Source organism: Dromiciops gliroides, chromosome 1, assembly GCF_019393635.1.
Source record: "Dromiciops gliroides isolate mDroGli1 chromosome 1, mDroGli1.pri, whole genome shotgun sequence".
NCBI lineage: Eukaryota > Metazoa > Chordata > Mammalia > Microbiotheria > Microbiotheriidae > Dromiciops > Dromiciops gliroides.
The window spans coordinates 398,774,399-398,794,806 of NC_057861.1; the positions used below are offsets into that span (position 1 = coordinate 398,774,399).

At 42.3% G+C, this 20,408-nt stretch overlaps 1 protein-coding gene across 6 annotated transcripts in view; it reads left to right on the forward strand.

The window, feature by feature from the left end:
* The first annotated feature begins 1,162 nt into the window (after positions 1-1,162).
* The window catches only part of MIER3 (MIER family member 3), a 31,245-nt gene continuing 11,999 nt past the window's right edge, over positions 1,163-20,408 (forward strand). For 2 of the 6 annotated variants that reach the window (XM_043975325.1, XM_043975326.1), the window contains exons 1-9: positions 1,509-1,532; positions 3,369-3,393; positions 6,448-6,593; positions 12,470-12,604; positions 14,361-14,481; positions 15,322-15,407; positions 15,586-15,658; positions 18,980-19,131; positions 20,284-20,365. In XM_043975325.1, the coding sequence (XP_043831260.1) occupies positions 1,524-1,532; positions 3,369-3,393; positions 6,448-6,593; positions 12,470-12,604; positions 14,361-14,481; positions 15,322-15,407; positions 15,586-15,658; positions 18,980-19,131; positions 20,284-20,365 (829 nt within the window). In that variant the 5' untranslated portion in view covers positions 1,509-1,523. Of the gene's footprint in view, positions 1,258-1,508; positions 1,533-2,234; positions 2,251-3,368; positions 3,650-6,447; positions 6,594-12,469; positions 12,605-14,360; positions 14,482-15,321; positions 15,408-15,585; positions 15,659-18,979; positions 19,132-20,283; positions 20,366-20,408 lie in introns of those variants that run through there. The other 4 variants (XM_043975331.1, XM_043975330.1, XM_043975327.1 and 1 more) reach the window with 4 other exon arrangements.

Below are 20,408 nucleotides of genomic sequence, written 5' to 3' on the forward strand. Positions count from 1 at the left end.
GCCTCTGAGGTCTCCTGCAGTTCTAAGTTCTTTGATATCAAGGTGATTTGGAGAGTAGGATCTTTGGCTTGCCAGAACTACTATTCCTGGGGGGAGGAGAGGGGTGCATGGTAGAGAAGCACAGGAATGTCTTAGCATATGTGACAGTTTAAGTTCCTTGGTATATGTGACTTTCCAAGCTGCTTGATTCATCCTCTATGGCTGCTAGGGCTAGGCTACCTCCACAAAGCGCAGGGAGATTTCCACGGTATAAGGAGGACTAGGCAGCTTTCTGGATCAACAGGTCATTGCTGCTTTTCTCTTCTTTCTCCCACCTCTCCCTCCCCCTGTATAAAATGTACAAGTTAAGCTTTTAAACTATCAGGAAAATGCTCCACTTCTAGCACTGTGCCTCCTCCGTCTGGATCCATAGGTATGCCCTCCTGACCTTCTCAACAATTCTCCTAACTTTGTCTCACCCCCTACAGCACCGGTGCCTGGCTAGCTCTCTCACACCCACCTCCTAGTTGCATTCTTTCTTATAGCTAACCTTTCTCTGTTTCCCTTAAATTATGCCAGTATCGTTCTCCCCAAACCTGCATGTTGTATGGACATCCCTTCTTGCTGGTCTGTTCATTCCCCTCCTTGGCACTGCCCAGTGGTGGTCCGCCCCCTCCTTCCTCACCAGTCTGGCATCAGCCCGTGTCCACCCTGCCCTGCAACATTCAGTGGCCACCCTGTCCTGCCTGCCTTTGCCAACTTCTCTAGGAATCCTCAGCCCCCTGCCCGTCCCAGCTAAAGGCATTCTTATCTAGCCCAGGTCTGTCCGCTCGTCGGTCATCCTTGCACCCTCGGAAGTCTCTGCCCATCCCCGGCTCCGGGGCTTTGGGGGTCCGTCAGTTTGCCCCACCTCCCAGCCTCCAGGGGTCTATTCCTCCGCGGAGTTCTCCTCCCCCCACCCCCCACCCCCCGGGGCCGCGCAGTCCCAAGTCTCCTCCCCCGGAATAGGAACTGTCCCGCCTGCTCTGAGCCCACAGACCCGGCCACCGCCTGGAGGGATCGGGTTGGGCAGCCCCTGCTGTCCTAAAGCCGTCCCCGGCGCGGCCCCTCCAGCACTGCGGGGGCTGCGGCGGCCTGGGCGTGCTTGCTTTCGTCCCGCGCCTCGACCCTCGGCTCCTGCACCCCAGGGAACTCCCGGGACCGTCCGTCTGGGCACTCTCGTCTCCCCAACCAGGCTGCGGGAACTTTGTCGAAGCCCAAAGCCCGAAGCCCGGGCGGGTGAGTGGGGGGCCCGGCCGGGTCGGAGCAAGGCGGCGGGGGGCGGGGGGCTCCGTGGGGCAAGAAGGGGCGGCTGGGGTGGGGTGGGTGTGCTCGGCCGGGCTGGGGGTGTCGCCCTGCCCCGCTCCCTGCCCTATGGGGGCCGAGCCGCCTCCGCCGCCGGGCGGGTGCGCCGGGCCGACCGCGGCGGCGGCGGCTGCGATTGGCTCAGCGGCCCCATCCGGGGACTGGGCGCAGCGCTGCTCGTTCGCCCTAAAGGTACCAATATGGCGGAGGTGAGCAGGGAAACCGGGCAGGAGCGGCGGGGCTGGACCGGGCGCCCGCCGGGCTCGGGCAGCTGCCCGACCGGCCCAGGGGACCCCAGCCGCCCTCCGCGGCCTCCCCTTGGGCCGGACGGTCGGCGCCGGGGCCCTCCGGGAGAGGACCGGGCCGGTGGCGGGGCTGGCTGGGGGGGCGGGAGCGGGCTCGGGCTCCTCCGGGACTAGGCCGCGACGACGGCGGCGGCAGCGGCCGCTCCGGCTCGGCGCCGACTCCAGCCCGGCCGGGGGATGGAGAGGGGACCGAGGCGTCCGGCCGGGGCCAGGCTTGGCCCGAGGATGGTCGCAGAGCCCGGCCCCGGGGATCCCGCCCGCCGGGGGTGACGCGGGGAACCGGCGGTACCCGCTCCCTCCTCTGGGCTGGAGGTAGGTGGGTGGAAACCGGCTGAACCTCCTTCGACACCCCCCCCCCCAACCTCCCGGGGCCGGATTGCAAAGCGGGCAGCGGGCTGCGCCACCGCTTCGGGGCGGGGGAAGCGAAGGGAGGGAGGCTGCCCCCTCACCCCGCAGAGTGAGCGGGCGCGGAGGGGACCTCCGGCCCAGAGCCGGGGCTGAGTAGCCCCGGGGCTTGGGACTGCACTTTCCTCTTAGCTGCGGGATGCGCCCCTTGGTCTGCGGGAGACGTGCCGGCGGAGCTGGGGGAGCCTGGGGTCGGAGGGCGCCCCAGGGGAGCAGGGTAGGACCCTCCCCCACTTTGTCCCGCACACCGAGCTGCACCTCCCGCTCCCTGGCCCACTTTGAAGCGTCTGGACGCGGGGCTGGGGGGGGGGGGCGGCGCTGCCCGGGCTCCCCCGGGAGGATGGCCGGAGGCGATGGGACGGAGCTGTCCTTGCGCGGAGTTGGCGATGGAGAGGGCCGCCCCCCCACCCCGGTCCGGAGCTCTCCCGCAGGCCGGGGGAGAGGAGCGGACTTGTGCGGCGATGGAGCTGGGGAGCGGAGCGGGACGGACGGACGGAGGGAGGGAGGGAGGGGCGGCGGCGGGCTCGCAGGCCGGGATGGGCTCGGGGTGGGAGCCGTGTTCCCCTTCGGGCAACCTGGGGACAGCGAGCAGCAGCATCCCAGAGACCCGAACCGGGGCAGAGAGCGGGAGCAGCTGCATCTAGGGAGCCGGGACGGGGACGCAGGCGGCCGCGCTTGGGGGGGGGGCCCGGAATGGGACGAGGAGGCTGCGCCCCGGGCCCGGCCTCCCGCGCCCGCCCCGGGGCTGGCTGGAGGCAGAGCGGCGGGGCCTGGCTGGGAGGGCAGGGGAGAGGTGTGGCGTCGTTACAATGGGGGGTCGGGAGGCTGGCTCGCTCCCGCGGCGGCTGCGGGGCCGAGGGAGGCGGGGACGCCCGGGAGGGGATGGCGGGGGAGCGGCGGCGCTACTAGCCCATTGCGCCGGTTTCGCTTCTCCGAAGCTTGGCAACTTCCTGAGCGAAAAGGGCGGCTGGAAGTTGCCGGTTCGCGCCGGGCTCCTTCCCCACCCCCCCCCCCTCACCCCCCCACCGCTCCCCTCCCTCCCCCCACCCCCACCCCCCGGCCCGCGGCAAGTCTGGGGCGCCCGGCACTTGGGGAGGAAGAGGAGGCAGCCGGGAGGCGTGGGGGCGGGGGCGGGGGGGAGCGGGCCGGGACCGCGGGGCCGGGCTGCGGCTCTGGTGCGGGCAGCGGCCGCAGCCGCCGCGGGGCTGCCTCCGGCCCCGCCTCCCGCCCGTCCCGGAGCCCGCCGCGCGCCGCTCTTCTCGGGGCTCGGCGCCGTGCGCCCCCCGGCTGGGCTGCCCTAACCCCGCTTCTCTTCTTCTTCTCTCTCCTCTCCAGGCTTCCTTTGGAAGTTCGAGCCCAGGTTTGTCCCGTTTCCTTCCCCCTTCCGTGGTCCCAGCGGGCGGCGAGTGGTAACGGGGCTTGGAGAAGCTCTGGCCCGAGGCATTCCCCCCAACTGCAAACTCTCTAGATGCTCTCATCGCTCCCTGCGTTTTATTTTGTATCTATGATTTAATGGTTCGAGGAACAAAACAGTTGTAATCTTTTTCATGACTTTTTTTTTTAACGGGACCAGTTGGGAAAATTCACCTTTAGTTCCACAGAAGTTAAGCGTATAGGTAACAAAAATGAATGTTTGCTTTTTAAATAGTATGTGTCTTGACTCTTAGCCATCAAATTTGGGACAGACCTGGAAAACATTGCTTTAAAAAAGTTTTCTTGGAATACTGTTAAGTCTACTAACTTCAGGGTTTGCTTTGAAATTTTGAAAGAGATTGACTCCTCATGTAAATTTTGACAGTTACTTGGACTTTGGACCACATAACACTGCCCCCCACCCCCAACTTATTTTGACTCTTACATAGATTAAAATTTTTGGCAAGTTTTGTGTTGGAAACCCAAGTTGGCTGTTGTCCTAATTATCATCTGTAAAATGAGAAGATTAGATTAGAAGATCTTTAAAGTCCCTTCCCGTTTGAGTCTGTTATGTTCTGTTTATGAGTCTGATCATAAAGGAAAAGTCTAATAATAAAGGAGAAAATAAGAGGAAACAGGGAAGGTGACTCTTTAAGATGCTCTCAGTAGAATCATAAACGCCATTTAACTGAGTATCTTCCTTTAAGCGGATTTCTTTAAATAGCATTAAGTAATTGATCTCCAAATTACTTAATATTTGAGGTTAGTAGAATAGACATCATTACTCTTAAGCAAGTCGGTTTTAGTTTGATATAAAGGGATTTAAAGATAATTGTCAACTAGAATACATTCTGGGAAATGTTTTTAAAACTTAATGCAGCAATGAATACTAAATTTTTTAGCATTAATTGATAAAAACAAAGCAACAGCACTCAGTACATTCACATTCATATGGAAGTGAGACATGGAATTATAGATTAAGTCTAAAAATTTTTTAAAAGACATAATTTAGGATATCATTTTATGAACCTAGAAAAGTTATTTATCAAAGAGCAAAACACTCCAAGTTGACAAATTTTTCTTACAAGTGGTTTTAAAAAAACATTTCTAAGTGTAAATTAAAACATTACTATTTCAGTCTCTGCTTTATACATTTCTTTGTGATAATTTGTGTTCAGGAAGAGAAAATCAAACTAAGGCTGCTTTGATGATTCCAGCCACCTTAGGTGATGAGGAAGTTGGTTTTTTTGGGTTATTTTACTCAGCTTTCTGCTATTGTACAGATATACCTAAGTGAAATTGATGATCAGTCACTGTCTTGGTAGCCATATAGAATACATCTTGTTTTAAATTAATGAACTAATATATATTACAAGCACATTGTGCCGGGGTGTGGGGCTACCAGAGAACTTTAGGATCATAGTATCATCTAATTTTGCAATTATACCATTAAAGTGCCATGGAATCTGGTTAGTAGGACACAATGTAATTAAACCTCAGAGCTCAGGAATATGGGAGAACTTCCCAGGAGTTACTCAAAAAAACCAAAATTTAGTGGCATATATTTTGGTTTAGAGTCTTTCAAATTCATACTTTTCTCTGGAAAAAACATCACTTTATTATTCCAAAAAGCTTTAATGTTCTAGTAGGTATAAGCCATCTCACCAGGCAATCTTTTTTAGTTTATAATTACAGAAGTATACTTAAAAGAAATACATTCTATAGCAGTTGTATTAACTTTTAGGAATGTTGGTTGAGGTTTTGTGAAGTCAGAAGAAGCACCAAAATGGTTCTGGGATTTTTAAAATAGTGAAAAATTAATGGGTCTGGTTGAATAAAGAGCAGTGTGAAACAAATGGAGGAAAGCCATTTTTTTCTTAAATTTAGTAACATGGGGCTCTTGGGATTTTGTCATCAGTTTTCCATTTTTTCTTCTGTTTTGCTTTCTTGTTGAAGAATACTATTGCCTCTGAATTTAATTTTGCCATAAAGAGTTATGAACAAACTGATGAGAGCTAAGGAATACAGTATTATATTTGAAAATTCTGTGAAAATGTTTTAATAACAGGCTTTTCCTCCAAATAACCCTTAAGAACTTTTTAATTTTTTATCATTAACTTTAAGATATAATACAAAATAAGATTTATAAAGTTTTACTTGAGTATAACAATGGGACTTTATGGAAATGAAAAAAGTGACCACTCTTTCAAAGAATGAATTGTTTTGGCAATAGCTGTTTAAAAGGAAACATACACAGATAGCGTATCCCATAACCGGTTTTTAAGAAATTGGTTTCTTTCCTAATTGGGAAATGTTTTCCTCCTAAATGAACTAAAACCACCTTTAAAAGGTAATGGATTTTAATGGTGTATCTTGGTTCCTCTGTTAAACACCTACTTTAAATACAAAGAACTGTGGGCAGATACAGAGATAATTAGAACTCAACTCCTGCCCTCTTGAAATTTAGAATCTCTGCTGTAGAGACTAAATCTCTTTTTGCCTATGGGCTGCATTCTGATTTTGCTTTATTTGTTAAGACTTTCTAGTAAGTTTGACTTTTTCTGGTCAACAAGAAAATCTCCTCTTCGGGCTACCGGGATCCTAGCTCTAGAGCTAGCTGTAAGGGGCTCTTAGAAGCCAAGTAGGCCAAACTCTTCATGACACAGAAGAGGAAGTCAAGTTCCAGACAGTTTAAATGACTTGCCTAAGGCCACACAGATGGTAAAAATCTGTGTCAGAGCCAGGATTTGAGCCTAGGTCCACCAAGTCATAGAGTCAAGTTTTGTTTCAGACCCATGTACTGCCATGCTTCAGTATGCCTTTTCTCCGGGCAGTAAGGTTTAAAGGGGTATTACTGTGGTCTTGTGGTAGTATGCTTTATTGTGTAGGCTACAAATAAATGGATTTCATGAAATACATAGACCTATAGTTTAGAGAACACAACTTTACTTTGTAAGTATTTTGCGGATATGTCAAGTGACTTGGATTATTTTTATTATAGTTGGGTCTTTGTCTTCTGAGGATCATGATTTTGACCCCACTGCTGAAATGTTGGTACATGACTATGATGACGAAAGAACTCTTGAAGAAGAAGAAATGATGGATGAGGGCAAAAACTTCAGTTCTGAAATAGAAGATTTAGAAAAGGTAGGAAAGATTATTGTATGGCTCTATTTCATATAATGAGGTTTAAAATGTTAACAAAGCTTAACATGGAGAGAGATGAAGGATTTTTGCCCCATGGTTTTGGACTAGCCTCATGTTCTGTTGCTGTACTTTACATTTTTAGGACACTGTTAATAATTTATACTCTGTTAATTCATTTTATCCTCATACTCCTTCTGTGAGGTAAGTATGGTAACTACTATTATAGCCAAGGTACAGTCATAGAGTGACTGTATTTGTAGATCAAATTAAAATGGAGGTCTCTCGAATCTCAGCCTAGCATTCTTTTTAGAAGACCACACTGCCTTGCCGGTTTGGTCCTGAATTTATGCCAAATAGGAAATACTTCTAAAATATTTAAAGAAGATACATTGTATTTTACTTTTAAATGTTGATTGGTGAAAAACACTTCCTAAAATCATCTTTTAAAAAGCAAATATAGTCAGATGTCCAATTTTTCATATCTTTCAAAATATGGCATTTGCCATAAAACTTTTAAACATGCAATATGAAACAGAACTAGATAGGAGAGGTATCTTTAGGGTGCTACCTTCTAGGGCCTAGCCACATTACTGAAAAAATTTTACCAAGTATTACAAAGGAGTGGTGTCCAATAAAGAATTGAATTACACATTATGTACCTACTACACTTAAGTCTAAATTAATAAGAGAAAAATGTGTGAATGGGAAGGGAATACACTTATCTTCTAGAATGTGTAACTTCACCTTGGTTTAAGAGGATCTATATGCAAAGGGTATTTTCTTTTTGAAAATTCCATTTTACTTTACTTCATTTTTTAGTGTATCTTAGTATATTGGGGGAGGTGTATATGTATATAAGTAGTATGTAGTATGTATGTAGATGAGGAGAGAAGGTAGAACTATAATTTAGTTTTTCCTTCTGATTGTAAGCATCTGGTTGGCATGGCTCTTATCAACTTTTTGTATCTTAGTCACATAAAGCTCCATCTATCTAAAACTAGCCTCTGTATTTGTATGTTTCTTCCCAGACCAGAATGAAGGTTATTCTCATAGTTATTCCCTTACTCATAATAATGATAATACTCGGGATTTATATAACACCTTTCCCCTGGAGAATTCAAAGGACTTATATCCTCAACACATCCCTGTGGCCTGAGAAGGCAGTATTATTTATTACCTTAGTTATCATAGATAGAAAAATACAAAGACGTCTTAATCTGTTTACGGTCATCTTTGGGACAGAGACCAGAACCTCAGTCTGTCTACTGCTCATGAGTATTATTCCTCTATCTGTCCTGCACAGATACAGCTAGCTGTATTTAATTCTATATTTTATTGATAATCTGAAGTTTGAACAGATGTTCAACGACATGTACTCTTTGCTTCTTCCTCATGAAAGCAAAGCCAATTGGAAATTTAGGGATAGAACTATTAGGAAATTCTCTGACATGAGAAGAAGACAATTATCCCCTATTTACCCCCTCCTGGAGGATAGATAGAGTGACCACAAAAGTTGATGAGAGCAAATGCTCCACTACCTGTTGTACCTCTTTACTGCAATTTAGCCTTGGACCTTGCCCAGACCAGCTTCTAGTATTCTAGTATTGGACATAGGTCCAATACTAGGTCCTTTCTTCCCTTTAAGTGCGGAAGAGTTTGTGAGCCACATTTATTAGGTAGCTCTGACCCATAATAGCAGAGCTATGACATAGAATTGAAAAATCAGGCCACCAGGGTGGCAGTTTAACTTGCAGATGTTATTCAAGAGTTAGAAAACAGCATGCTTTCTCTGTGTGACCCTGGGCAAGTCACTTAAGCTTCATTTCTCTGCAAAAAATAAAAAACAAAGAAGCATAATTTTTAGTGTCTCAGTAGATAACAAGAAGCCAGAAAGGAGTTATCAATATGCTAACAGTTAAACCTCTTACTGGCTCTTGTAAAGGTTTGGTGAGAGAGAAGTTTGAACTAACTAATATGCATTGCTTCAGTGTTGTCCCTTTCTTTTGATAACTCTTTCATTTTAAAGCATGAATTTAAAATGGTGTTAATTTCTACCATTAAAGCCTTTAGGGGAGGTTTTCATTTTTTTAAATCTGTACTTATCACTGTTGAATTCCAGCAGAAAGATCTATTGAAGAAAAATTCTTCAAGCCTTTTAAGATCAGCCAAGTCAGTAAATTATATAATTAGGAAATGGGATGCTTAAAATTAAATTGGAGTTAATAAAATGCCTTTAAAAAGCCACTTGAATCCCTGGAATAGGACACTGTATTACAAATCTTTGGTTCTACTACTAATTCACTATAGATAAACTCATTCAGTTTTTATGTACCTAATTGCTTCAGCTGTAGACTGTTTTGTAAAATTTACATATGGAGTACTCTAATTCTGACCAGTAGATTAAAGCAGTTTTTCTACCTGTGACTTCTATAGTGCTTAACATGTTTTTAAGAAGACAGAATTGTGTTTATATTTTTAGCAGGGCCTCACTCTAGATGCTTTTGATATGTTTGCTAGTTAGAAATCATTTCTCCTTTCAAATTGCATCATGATTCATTCTCAGAGTGGACTGTATTCTTTAGATCTCTAAATACAAATGTACAGAAGTCAATAAATCAGCTTTTCACAATCACATAATAGATTTTGATACACAAAAACATGTAAACGATTAACTCAGGTGAGTGACATTTGTTTGGAATTTAGTAATATGAGTTCTCAACAATTACAGATAAATTAGTTAACAGAGCATCATCAATTTAGAATTGTAAGGGACCTTAGAGGTAATCTAGTCCGTCCTCTTCAATTTGCAGGTGAGAGAACTAAGGGTCAGCGAGCAAGTGACTTGTTCAAGGTCATAGGCATAAAAAAACAGCAACAAGATTTAGAGCTAGGTCTTCTGACTCCAAAATGAGAATTTTTTCCACTATACCTTTCCTAACCCATGAACCCTCTCTCTCTATATGTTTGAATTGAAATAGTTAGGGAATATAGCAAATATAAGTTTACTTTCATATGTGTTTAAACTTTAATAAAGAAAACAATCTACAATAAGATGATAGTTTCAAAAATATTTCTATCTACAGTAAGATATGACAATTTCAAAATAATTTATACTTAGTCCCTAAAGAATAGCAATAACTGAGATTGAGTGTCAGAATCAAAGCTGATTCTGACCTCAGACAAGTGACTTCCTTTTTTTTTTCACCAAAGTGCTATCATCTTTAAATAATCATAGTAACTTCATTTCAGTTCAAGTGTTGGCTAAAGCATCTCTTGGGGTAGGGCTCAACATTAAAGATACAAAGAAATGATACTAGTTAGGGTAAAATGAATGCATAAAGATTGAGAAGAGGTATGGGGAGGGAAAGGGTGATCATTGCTTTGGGGGAATTATCTGGGAAGGCTTCACAAAGGAGAGGTGGCACTTAAAGTTAGACCTTGGGATAGAAAAGTCAGGGAAAAGTTTTCCAAGCATGAGAGACAGACTGTCAAATGCACAAGAGGCAGAGAGTACAGAATGAGGTGGAGGAACAGTGAGTAGGCCAGTTGTTTACATTGTGGGCCAGGGAAGGAGAGTAGCATAACATAAGGCTAGGAAATATTTTGTCACCCGATGATGGGGGCCTTTGAATGGCAGGACAAGAAGTTTATATTTTAACCTAGAGATAGTGAGGAAGTACTTTACAGTTTTTGAGGAAAGTAGTGATGTGATCAGACCACTGTATTAGTAAGTTTACTTTGGAAGTCGGGTAAAGGATTCACGGGAGGGGAGGATCTTCTGAAGGCAGGAAAATCTTGTGGAATTTTGTTACGATTGTTGAGGCAGAAGTAATGAGAGCCTGAAGTGGGATGTTGGTACAGTGGGTAGAATGGAGGAGACAGACATAGAAATATTCACAGATATAGAATTAACAGGAATTAAAAACTGATTAGATGGGGGGGGTAGGAGGATAGAAGGTGGCATGGTTAGGGAGGCCAGGTCAAAAGTGACTGGCAGGAAACAGGTCCAGCTGAGAGCAACACAATGACATAAGGAGAGGCAAGTTTGCAGAAACAAAGTAAGTATATGTGAAGTGTTAAATATTGTATGAGGCTTGAGTTTTTAAAGTCTGGACTATTATATACACTTTTAATTACATTTTAATTTCTCATCATAGGGTTCAGAAATTAACATAGAGAAGCTCAGTAAATTCTAGTCACAAATGGCATGCAGTAACCAGGAATGTTTTTAACAAATAATACTTGCCATGTAATCAAACACATATGATGACATTTAGATCAGAACTCAAGTCTCATGTTATACATAACACTATAGACTTTATACCACACCTATTAATGTTTTTGAAGAGCCCTATTTGCTCATTGTCTTATACATTGGAATCTCCAACGATGGAGAATATGTAGCTATTTGGGGGCCCGTGGGTGAGAGTCACTTCTTACATGCACCTAACATGTGTATTTCCATCTCTACTATATTTATAACAATACAACTGCTTCACAGTCTTTGCTCTCTGTCAGCATCTGGCTGACTTGATTGTTGGTCCCACAGTCCTTTTGTCTTTCCAAGTGAGCAGTACTGACCAGTGTTCCATTTCTCATCAGACTTCCCATGAGCTTCTTCATCCTTCAAGTCTGGTCAACCAGGTGGTCTCCTGTCTTGTTTCCATAGTCCAGACATGAGAAGATGTTTTGGAAGGCATTTTTCTCTGTCACAGACCTCTCTCCATCTTTCTCTATCTCTCTACAATCAAGTCTTTCCTCAAATAGTTCCACTGTCTGCAGCAACTCCTTATAGCCAATTCATTCTTTCTAGTTGATTCCAAGGTTTTGAACCTCAGTGACTGGGAGGATGGTGGTGCTCTGAACAGAAATATGAAAGTTAGGAGAGGGAAGATTTTGGAGGAAGATAATGAGTTAAGTTTTGAACATGTTGAGTTTAAGGTGTGGTGGTACATACAAGTGGAGAGTCCAGCAAGCACCTGGAAATGAGGGAATAGAATTCTGAGGAGAAGACATTAGGACTGAATGTGTAGATATTGAAGAATCTTCTACATGGCGATCATAATTTAAGCCATGAAGGCAGCAGAAATAGCTAAAGGAGGGAGAATGGAAGAGAATGGAGGACAGAGCATTGAAGGACTCTCATGCCAATGTGCCAAAAGAGAAACATTCAAGGAAGACCAAGAAGGAACAGTCAGAGAGGTAGGGGGAGAATTAGGAAGAGAAAAGTGTCAGCTGCTGTAGATGATCAAGAAGAATTCAGTATCAGACAACTGTAGCTTCATTTCAGTAACATGAAAATGTTATCGTTATATAATAGCCAGGGCCAGATACGTTAGTAAACTTTCAGCAGCAATTTCCAGCTGCAGGTTTTCTAATTAGAGTGAAGCATAAACTGATGAATGAATAAAAGTGTCGTTCTTTCTGGGGGTATAGGAACATATCAGTTAATATAGTGCCAATAAATTCTCTCTTGTGAGAAATGAGGAGAAATTTAAAAGCAACCTGAGCTAGTGGCACCTAAAGCAACTGGTTCAGTGGAAGCTTTAATAAGAGTCACCTTTGAACTGAGATATAAAATTAAAAGCATCTACACAAAAAACCAACTATTTAGGGACTTGGAATTTATTGTGATCTTCTTTGTAAGTAGTATATTCAACTCATCAACTAAAAATATAATTTTTTTGAAGTTGTGCTGTTTCCACCTCAACTGTAGTTAATTCCTTTGTTCTCGATGCACTCTACATAGCTTAGTTTCTTTATATGCTTTTTAGAATATGCTAAATAGTAAAGATATTTTGTTTACTTGTAATTCAATAATGGGCCATCTTTGCAGAGTACATATTTGTTGTTTATATATATTTTTGTTTGAAAAGGAAGGAAATATGCCTTTGGAAGATTTGCTGGCATTCTATGGCTATGAATCGACAATTCCGGGAATAGCAGGTTCCAGTGCAAATAGCTCCCCAAGTGAACTTGCAGATGAATTACCAGATATGACACTGGACAAGGTAAGTTGCCACTAATTATGTTGATCATCATTTAAACTTTTTAAAAAATATGTCATCTTTGGTTCTTGGCTACTTTTTATTTTTATATGGATATGATCTGTTGTTCAGTTCAGTTTGACTAGGTACTAAGTTAAATGATGAGGCTATAAAACAAAAGTGAAACTTCCCTTACCTTCAAGGAGCTTACATTCCAGTGCTGCCTCTTATGTTTTTCTCTTGCCCTTGGCTTCATTTTAAATAACAATATAAGCCCCTTGGGGGTAGGGACTGTTTCATATTTGTCTTTTTATCCCTTATCTTCTGGCACAGTGCCTACGGCATAGTCGGTACTTGTTGATCAGTGAATATGGAGTTTTTGATGTGTTTGTTTGGTCACAAATAATTTATAGTCAGTAATTATTTCTATTTCTACATGAGCTTGTGAATTTACCCACGGATTTGGGCTTTATTGTGATGGATACAATGTATCTAAACTTAGATACACCCGTAATTTATGATCCTGAAGAAACATAAGTATAGTAATACCTAAATTGACATGTCCTCTAGGACCAGAACTCCTTTTGACCAAGTTGGAGAGGCTTGGGCAGTTTACAATCCAACATATTCAACTTTCGATCAGTGGCATTTTAGAACCAGAAGTGGGAGGTGTTGGTGTTCTCACAAATTCAGGGCCTTCTTAGGTGTTGTCAGCAGGCCCAGCTGACATAGTAACCACTTGCCTGAAATTTTCTTCATCTGGTTACCTGGGAGTAGGTGATATGCTACCTAGACTGCCCTAGCCTATAAGGAACATTCTAAAGAGAGGCAGAAGATGCACACACTCAAGTCACTCACTCAGTTTTACCAGAATACAAGAATTGCAGTCTGTCCAGGGAAAGAGAAAGAATAGTGAAGAGAATTCACATACCAAGTCTGTTGGATTATATCTGCCTTATTAATGAAGCTTCTAACAATAATTTGTTTTCATTTTAATATATCCAATCTATTAATATGGTTATTTATTACTTCATAGTCCTGCGCTTTTTAAAGGTACAGATTACCTATATTATGCTTAGAAAGAAGTGAAATTTCAAATGGTGACTTTGAAATGTTTAATTAAATGTAATTGATATGACCCTGGGCAAGTCACTTAACCCCAATTGTCTTACACACAATCAAAAAAAAATGTAACTGATAGGAATTCATCAGGTTTTTAATATCCAAAGAGGATTGAGATTGGGCCTCAGATAGATGGGATTTGCTGGGTACTTTTCTGTAATCTGATAAACCACAGTGTAAGGCATCAGTCATGCCATGTGAGCTTGAAGAATAATTATAACTACTGTATTTCATATTTTTTTAAATATGTAGCACAGCACTTTTTTCAGTAGTTTATCATCTTTTGGTGGTTTTTGGCAGGGTTTGTTTTTGTGTTAGATATTGTTTCTTATGAAAGTCCATCTTAAAAATTGTTTTACTGCTTCAGGCATACCTTTTGCATTTTCACAGATTAAGCAGAGTGAGAGTATTATTTATTGTTCAGTGTTTTCAAGAATTAGAGATTAATATAGTACTTGGTGAAATATAGCCAAGCTCCAGTTGAGATCATATTTATAGTTCTTGGACCAAGGAGAATTTGTAATCCACTTCTTTCAAAGCCTAGGTGGCTTCAAGCAATCCTTAATTTGTTCAGAATAGGAAGGTATAAAGGATGATTTTTAAAATTCGAGTGAAATTTGCCCACCTCTAACTATAGTTTGCCTTCTTTCTCCTATAGGAGGAAATAGCAAAAGACCTCTTGTCAGGTGATGATGAAGAAACACAGTCTTCTGCTGATGATTTAACACCATCAGTGACTTCACATGAAGCTACAGATTTCTTCCCTCGACCTTTAAGATGTAGGAAAACTAATAATTATTGGTTAAATGACTACCCAAATTTCTTCCAAATGCTAGTATAATTCAAATCTGTTACCTTTTGTCATGGCATAGGAAAAATGTGATGGCTTTAAAAATAAATAAATTAACCTAGTCTTGCTGAATTAACTCTGTTTTCTGTCGTGAGACTCATCTATTGCTATGGTAACTAATCTTAGTTCAGCCATGAAATTTCACAGAAGTTTTTGTTGATTCAGAAAAGCCCTCTTGCTACCCTTGGTTTTGAAAATCCATCAGTATTCAAAAAGATTTTTATTATTGTTGGCATTTTATTTTACTCTCTTTTCTCCTTCAGTCCTGAGAGTATACCAGTTGGAGTATGTCAAAGCTCAAAATCATCGAATAAGCAATTCATAAAAAGAGCACCAATATTCCTCACATCTTTCCTCATATGCAATATAAAACTATCTGGCTTGCCTTATTTCAAAGTATAAAAAAATAATTTGAGTTATCCAACTTTTTGTAAAGAGTTATAGATAACACTATTCTGATGGACATAAGGATGGCTCTAATATTTGTGTCAGTTTTTGTGTTACAGCAACCAGAACTTTACAGTACTTTAACTTTTAAATAAATGCCATTATGCAGACTAGCTAGGTTTTAATTTTACAAATGGAAATTTACATAGTTGCATACCATTTAAACTTACATTATTTTAAGAACATAATACATATCCTGTTTTGATTAGTGTATAAAGACATACTTTTAGTCAGAACATTTTGTGCTTTTATGTTATTGTCTATAAGCTCCTAAATAAGTAAATTAACTTTTCTTTCCCTCTTTTTTGGGGTATGTGTAAAGCTAACACTACTTATGATGGAGATAAGGAATCAGAGGGTGAAGATGTAGAAGTAGATGCTGGTAATTCATCTGAAGATTTAAGGAAGGTAAATGGAATGACTAATAATCTCAGACCATTTGATCCGGAGCGTCTTTTTTTTAACTAGTTCTAAAACAGAGAAATTCTCTTTTTTAAACTGTGTGAAATTGTATTTCTTACTTGATAATGAATATTTGTTTTTGCATAACACTAAGTTCTTTTTTTCCTCCTGAACTTTCTTTTAGGAAATAATGGTGGGTTTACAATATCAAGCTGAAATTCCACCCTATCTTGGAAAGTACAGCGGTAATGAAAAGGGTAAGATTCTGGATTTTGAAGGCTCTTGCTTGATTAATTAACCCCTGTAAAGGTAGATAAATAAAAATGGCCCAGCTGTCACAAAATTATTAAAACAGGTTCTGGGTAACCAGGTCAGTGGTATGAGCCTGTGTCAAGGTAGTCAGAGGACCATGGGATTGCAGAGTAGGAAGAGACTTCAGAGGCCATCAAGTCGGATTCTTAGTTGCCAAGAATTCCCTCTACATCATTTCCACAAATAGCCTTTTCCTGATGATTTCCAGAGATGGGGAGCTCATTACCTCTTGAGGCAGTCCTAAACCTCTAGTTATTGTGGTTTTTTTGTTTGTTTTGTTTTGTTTTGTTTTGTTTTTTGCAGGGCAATGGGGTTTAAGTGACTTGCCCAGGGTCACACAGCTAGTAAGTGTCTGAGGCTGGGTTTGAACTCAGGTCCTCCTGAATCCAAGGCCTTATCCATTGCGCCACCTAGCTGCCCCCTAAACCTCTAATTATTAGGAAGTTTTTCTTTGTACCAAGCCTAGATTTGTCCTGATGTTATGGAAAGTGTCCGAATTGAACTTTTTTTAAAAAAATTTTAAAACCTGATTATCTGAGTGCTCCCTCTCTGCAGCTCCACTGTTGCACCCAGACAGTCTCGTAAATAGCAAATCAATGCAGCAGAAGCTTCTCCACAGTAGCACTCTTAATAGAAAATGGTAGATTTGAATCATCTTTAAGGTCATGAGAATGTCATATATGTGACCTTTTCAGAGAATTCTGAGTATTTACTTAGGAAAAAACACTTGCAGAAGAAAGAACAGGGGAAATCTACTTGCTGCCCCATAGCAGAGCAGGGAAGAAACTAAGCAGGCAAGTGCTTGGGGTTCAGAGTTTAATGGTTCTTTAGGAATAATATTGACATGCTAGAATGTGTCTGGATGAGCACATCCAGAATGGTAAGGGCTTCTAAACCAGGCCATACAAAGATCACTTGAAAGAATTAAGAAGGTTTCACCTGGAGAAGAGAAGATGGGGAGGTTGGTGAGTGGGACAGCAAGAAATTGAATCACTGCTTTCAAATAGTTGAAGAATCGCCATGTAGAAGAATTAGACATCCTTTCCTTAGCCCCAAGAGACAGAACTAAGAACACTAAATGTGTGGACATTTCTGAAAGGCAGATTTTGATCGAAGAGTAAGAAAAATCTTCCTAACTGGTAGAATTGTTCAAGAGTGGAAGGGCCTGCCATGAGATGTAGGGCCAGCCATGTCCTTCTCCGCTGAGAAGGCTCAGGAGAGATGCCTGCTTAGGTATGGGTTGGATTTTGATTACCTTTGTTGCTTATCATTCCGAGATGCTCTGATTCTGATTGGGGCAGTCAGGTCTGCCATTCAGACTTAGTGGCTCTCAAGATGAGCTCTGTTTGTGCACAGCCATGCTGTCTCAAGCACAGATGCTATAGTTGTTTCTTACAGCAGCCATTCCCAGACCGCATGTCAGTGCTATTTAGGATGAAAGCTTTAACCTTCATTTTTCTGGCCTGGATGGGGATCCCTCCTTAGATCTCCCATCAGAGAGGCTTACCACAATTGTGAAGACACAATTAGTCCTCATGCAGCTCAGAGCTTTCCAACTCAAACAATCTGCCAGCCTCAGGAATCCCCCAGGTGTAGGAATGACAGATGTGAGCTACCACATCTACCTCCTTAACTTCTGGACTCCTTAAGGAAAGGGAGGTTGTCTCTCCACTAGACTCATCTCTCATTCCTGTCCCCAGTAGAGTGGAAGCCTTTTGATGGCAGAGGCTGCTTTCATCTTTGGAAGCCCAACATCTAGTACAGTACTTTATAAGTGCTTATTTAATTTAGTTTAATTTAATTCAGTCTGTCACTGCATTTCAATATTGGGGGGGGGGGTTTCTCATATTTCCCCACTTAATTTGAAATTATTCTACTTTCTGTATCTGTTCAGATCAGAATAGATACACATCGCAAGCTTGTTTTAAAAATGGCAAGACGATGCATGGGAGGGATAAGTAACTTAATTTGGAGGTGAGATTGTGGGAAGTAAAAGATATATTTTCATATCTTATTTAGTACTTATTTCATAAACTTGATTTTCCCCTTTGAACTTAGGAAAACCAAAATAACATATACCACTGAGCACAGAAGTTGGGAGGAAGGAAAAACTTCCTTATTGAAACGTCATGACTTTTGGCCCACACTGTACATGAAACATATGAGACATTCTGCAAATGACATGTGAAAATTAGTCACCTTCCTTTACTCCCTGGTCACTTTTTTAACTTTAATATCCCAAGACTTTTATTATAGATACATTTTTTTGTGTGTGGGTTAGTGAGTGTTAAGTGACTTGCTCAGGTCACACAGCTAGTAAGTGTCAAGTGACTGAGGCTGGATTTGAACTCAGGTCCTCCTGAATCCAGAGCCAGTATTTTATCCACTGTACCACCTAGCTGCCCCTATAGCTACATTTTGAATGTACCCTGCACTTTTTAAAAGTCTTATCATTGATGCATTAAGGGAGGCTGGATAGTCTTCTTACAAGTAGTGTAGTTACTGTACAATGCAGAACACCCAATTGAAAACTTTCCAGAGCAGGGTCAACTGCATATGAGCCAGTGGACATTGATAGTTCTTAGATTCATGACCTGTACCTGAAGATTTATATGCTGATGTTTCCTTTTTCTTAAAATACTTCCTTGTAAGAGCAATGATTAGTATCTCTTTAACTCTGTAATCTGACAATTTTATTAGTTCATTGCACTGACTTTTTTTAGGAAGGTCTAAGAAGATTAATACTCAATCATATCTTCATTTCAAAGGCATTTTTAGGTCTTTGGGGGAAAACTCATTGAAAGAAAAATGTACTTTCCTTGGGTATTTCAACAATGATAGATTTACTAGCATCTCTGTGGTCATGTTGATTCTTATTTTCTCAGTGATTTCACAAGACAAAAATTTCTACGTAATTCAGCATAGAGTTCCAATGGGGCAAAATTTTCACAGCTTATTTTGATTACATTATTGTCATTTTAAAGGTCCTACTATTGAGATTTTCATAGTCTGTCAGGTATTCCCCTCCTTTTTGTGATAGGATAAGAAAGCTCTTCTTTCTGGTATCTCTCAAAAACTCCCCAAACCCCAAAACAAAAACCAAAACCAACCCTATCCTGATTAGCCATTGGCACTCTTAGCCTCATGACGAGAAAACCTTTCCAACGAGAGAGAGGCTCTGCAATGAGCAGACCAACTTACTAGTATCAGAAAGTTTCTTACGTGGATTCATTGTTTTTATAACTCAGTGGAACTTCCTTTACCAGTTTATGAAAATGAAGACCAGTTACTGTGGAGTCCTGATGTGGTTCTGGAGAGCAAAGTTAAAGAGTACCTTGTTGAGACCTCTTTAAGAACTGGAAATGAGAAAACGCTGGCTAGGACTTCCGAGGGAGCACATACAAGGGACAATGAACAGGTAGGTGTTTGAACATTTTCTGCTGCAACAAAATCATCTCTACATAAACTTCTGTAAGAAGTTTATTTTTAGGAGTGATTATGTTCTCGGTTTTCTTAGGGTTAGCAATAAAGTATTTGTCTTTATAATAAATTATAGGATAGAAGATATTTGTTCTTAATTAGGCTTTTTGAGCCTTGTTTTATATCGAGCTGGTGTGTTGAGAGAAAATGCTTCCTGTGAGCTCAACGTCAAGTAGCTTTGAAGAACTGTTGAGCTCCCTCCGCATACTGAGCACCATCCAGTGCTGAAGACGCTTCCTTTTAAACCACCCCTTATTTTTACTTCTGTGTCACCAGCTAAAGGTAGTAGAAATAGACCTTTAGACAGGTGGACATCACAGCTGGTACATTGCACATTTAAAAATTTTTTTTTAAGTGAGGCAATTGGGGTTAAGTGACTTTCCCAGGGTCACACAGCTAGTAAGTGTTAAGTGTCTGAGGCCAGATTTGAACTCAGGTCCTCCTGAATCCAGGGCCGGTGCTCTATGCACTGTGCCACCTAGCTAGCCCTCACATTTTAAATTAATAGCTGGTGTCACCTGAGACCTCAGCCAGTGAGGTCTTTGGGAGCTGATCTGCAGTTCAGTCCTGCTTATTATTTCCTCCTGGAGTTGGGGTATAAGTGCAAATGGGGAGGTGGTAGCCAGAGCTACAGTTATCCCCTTTCCTCCCTGCAGAAAGACTGGCACCGTCACAGCTCCCACTTTGACCTAGCGTTTATCCCTCAGAAGAGGTAGCTCTGAAGGAGCCCTTTGGCAGTGGCAGCACCACCTAGAGGAGCATCGGGGATGCCCTCCCTGGAGCCACAACAGAGTGGAGCAGGAGTAACTTAGGAGCTTTAGACTGAGCCTGGTTCCCTGCACTTGGATGAGGAAATGAGGAAGAGTCCCGCTGCTCCACTTGTCTTCTCAAGCTGCGAAACAGAGCTAGAGATGAAAGGCCAGGGCAAAGTATGACAGAACAACTACAGTAAAGAGATACAAAGTTCAACCTCATTTTCTTAAGCCTCATTTTCTAAAAGTTGGTTTTTAAACGTGTTCCTTTTCTTAATTGCAAAACTAAGTATAAACTTCAGATGACTGACTTTCAGTATTTTCTCCCTATGCCTTAGGCACTATATGAACTTCTCAAATGTAATCACAATGTAAAGGAAGCAATTGAAAGATACTGCAGCAATGGAAAAGCATCTCAAGGTAAGAAGAAACCACGGAAAAGAAGGTGATGGGAGGAGCTGAG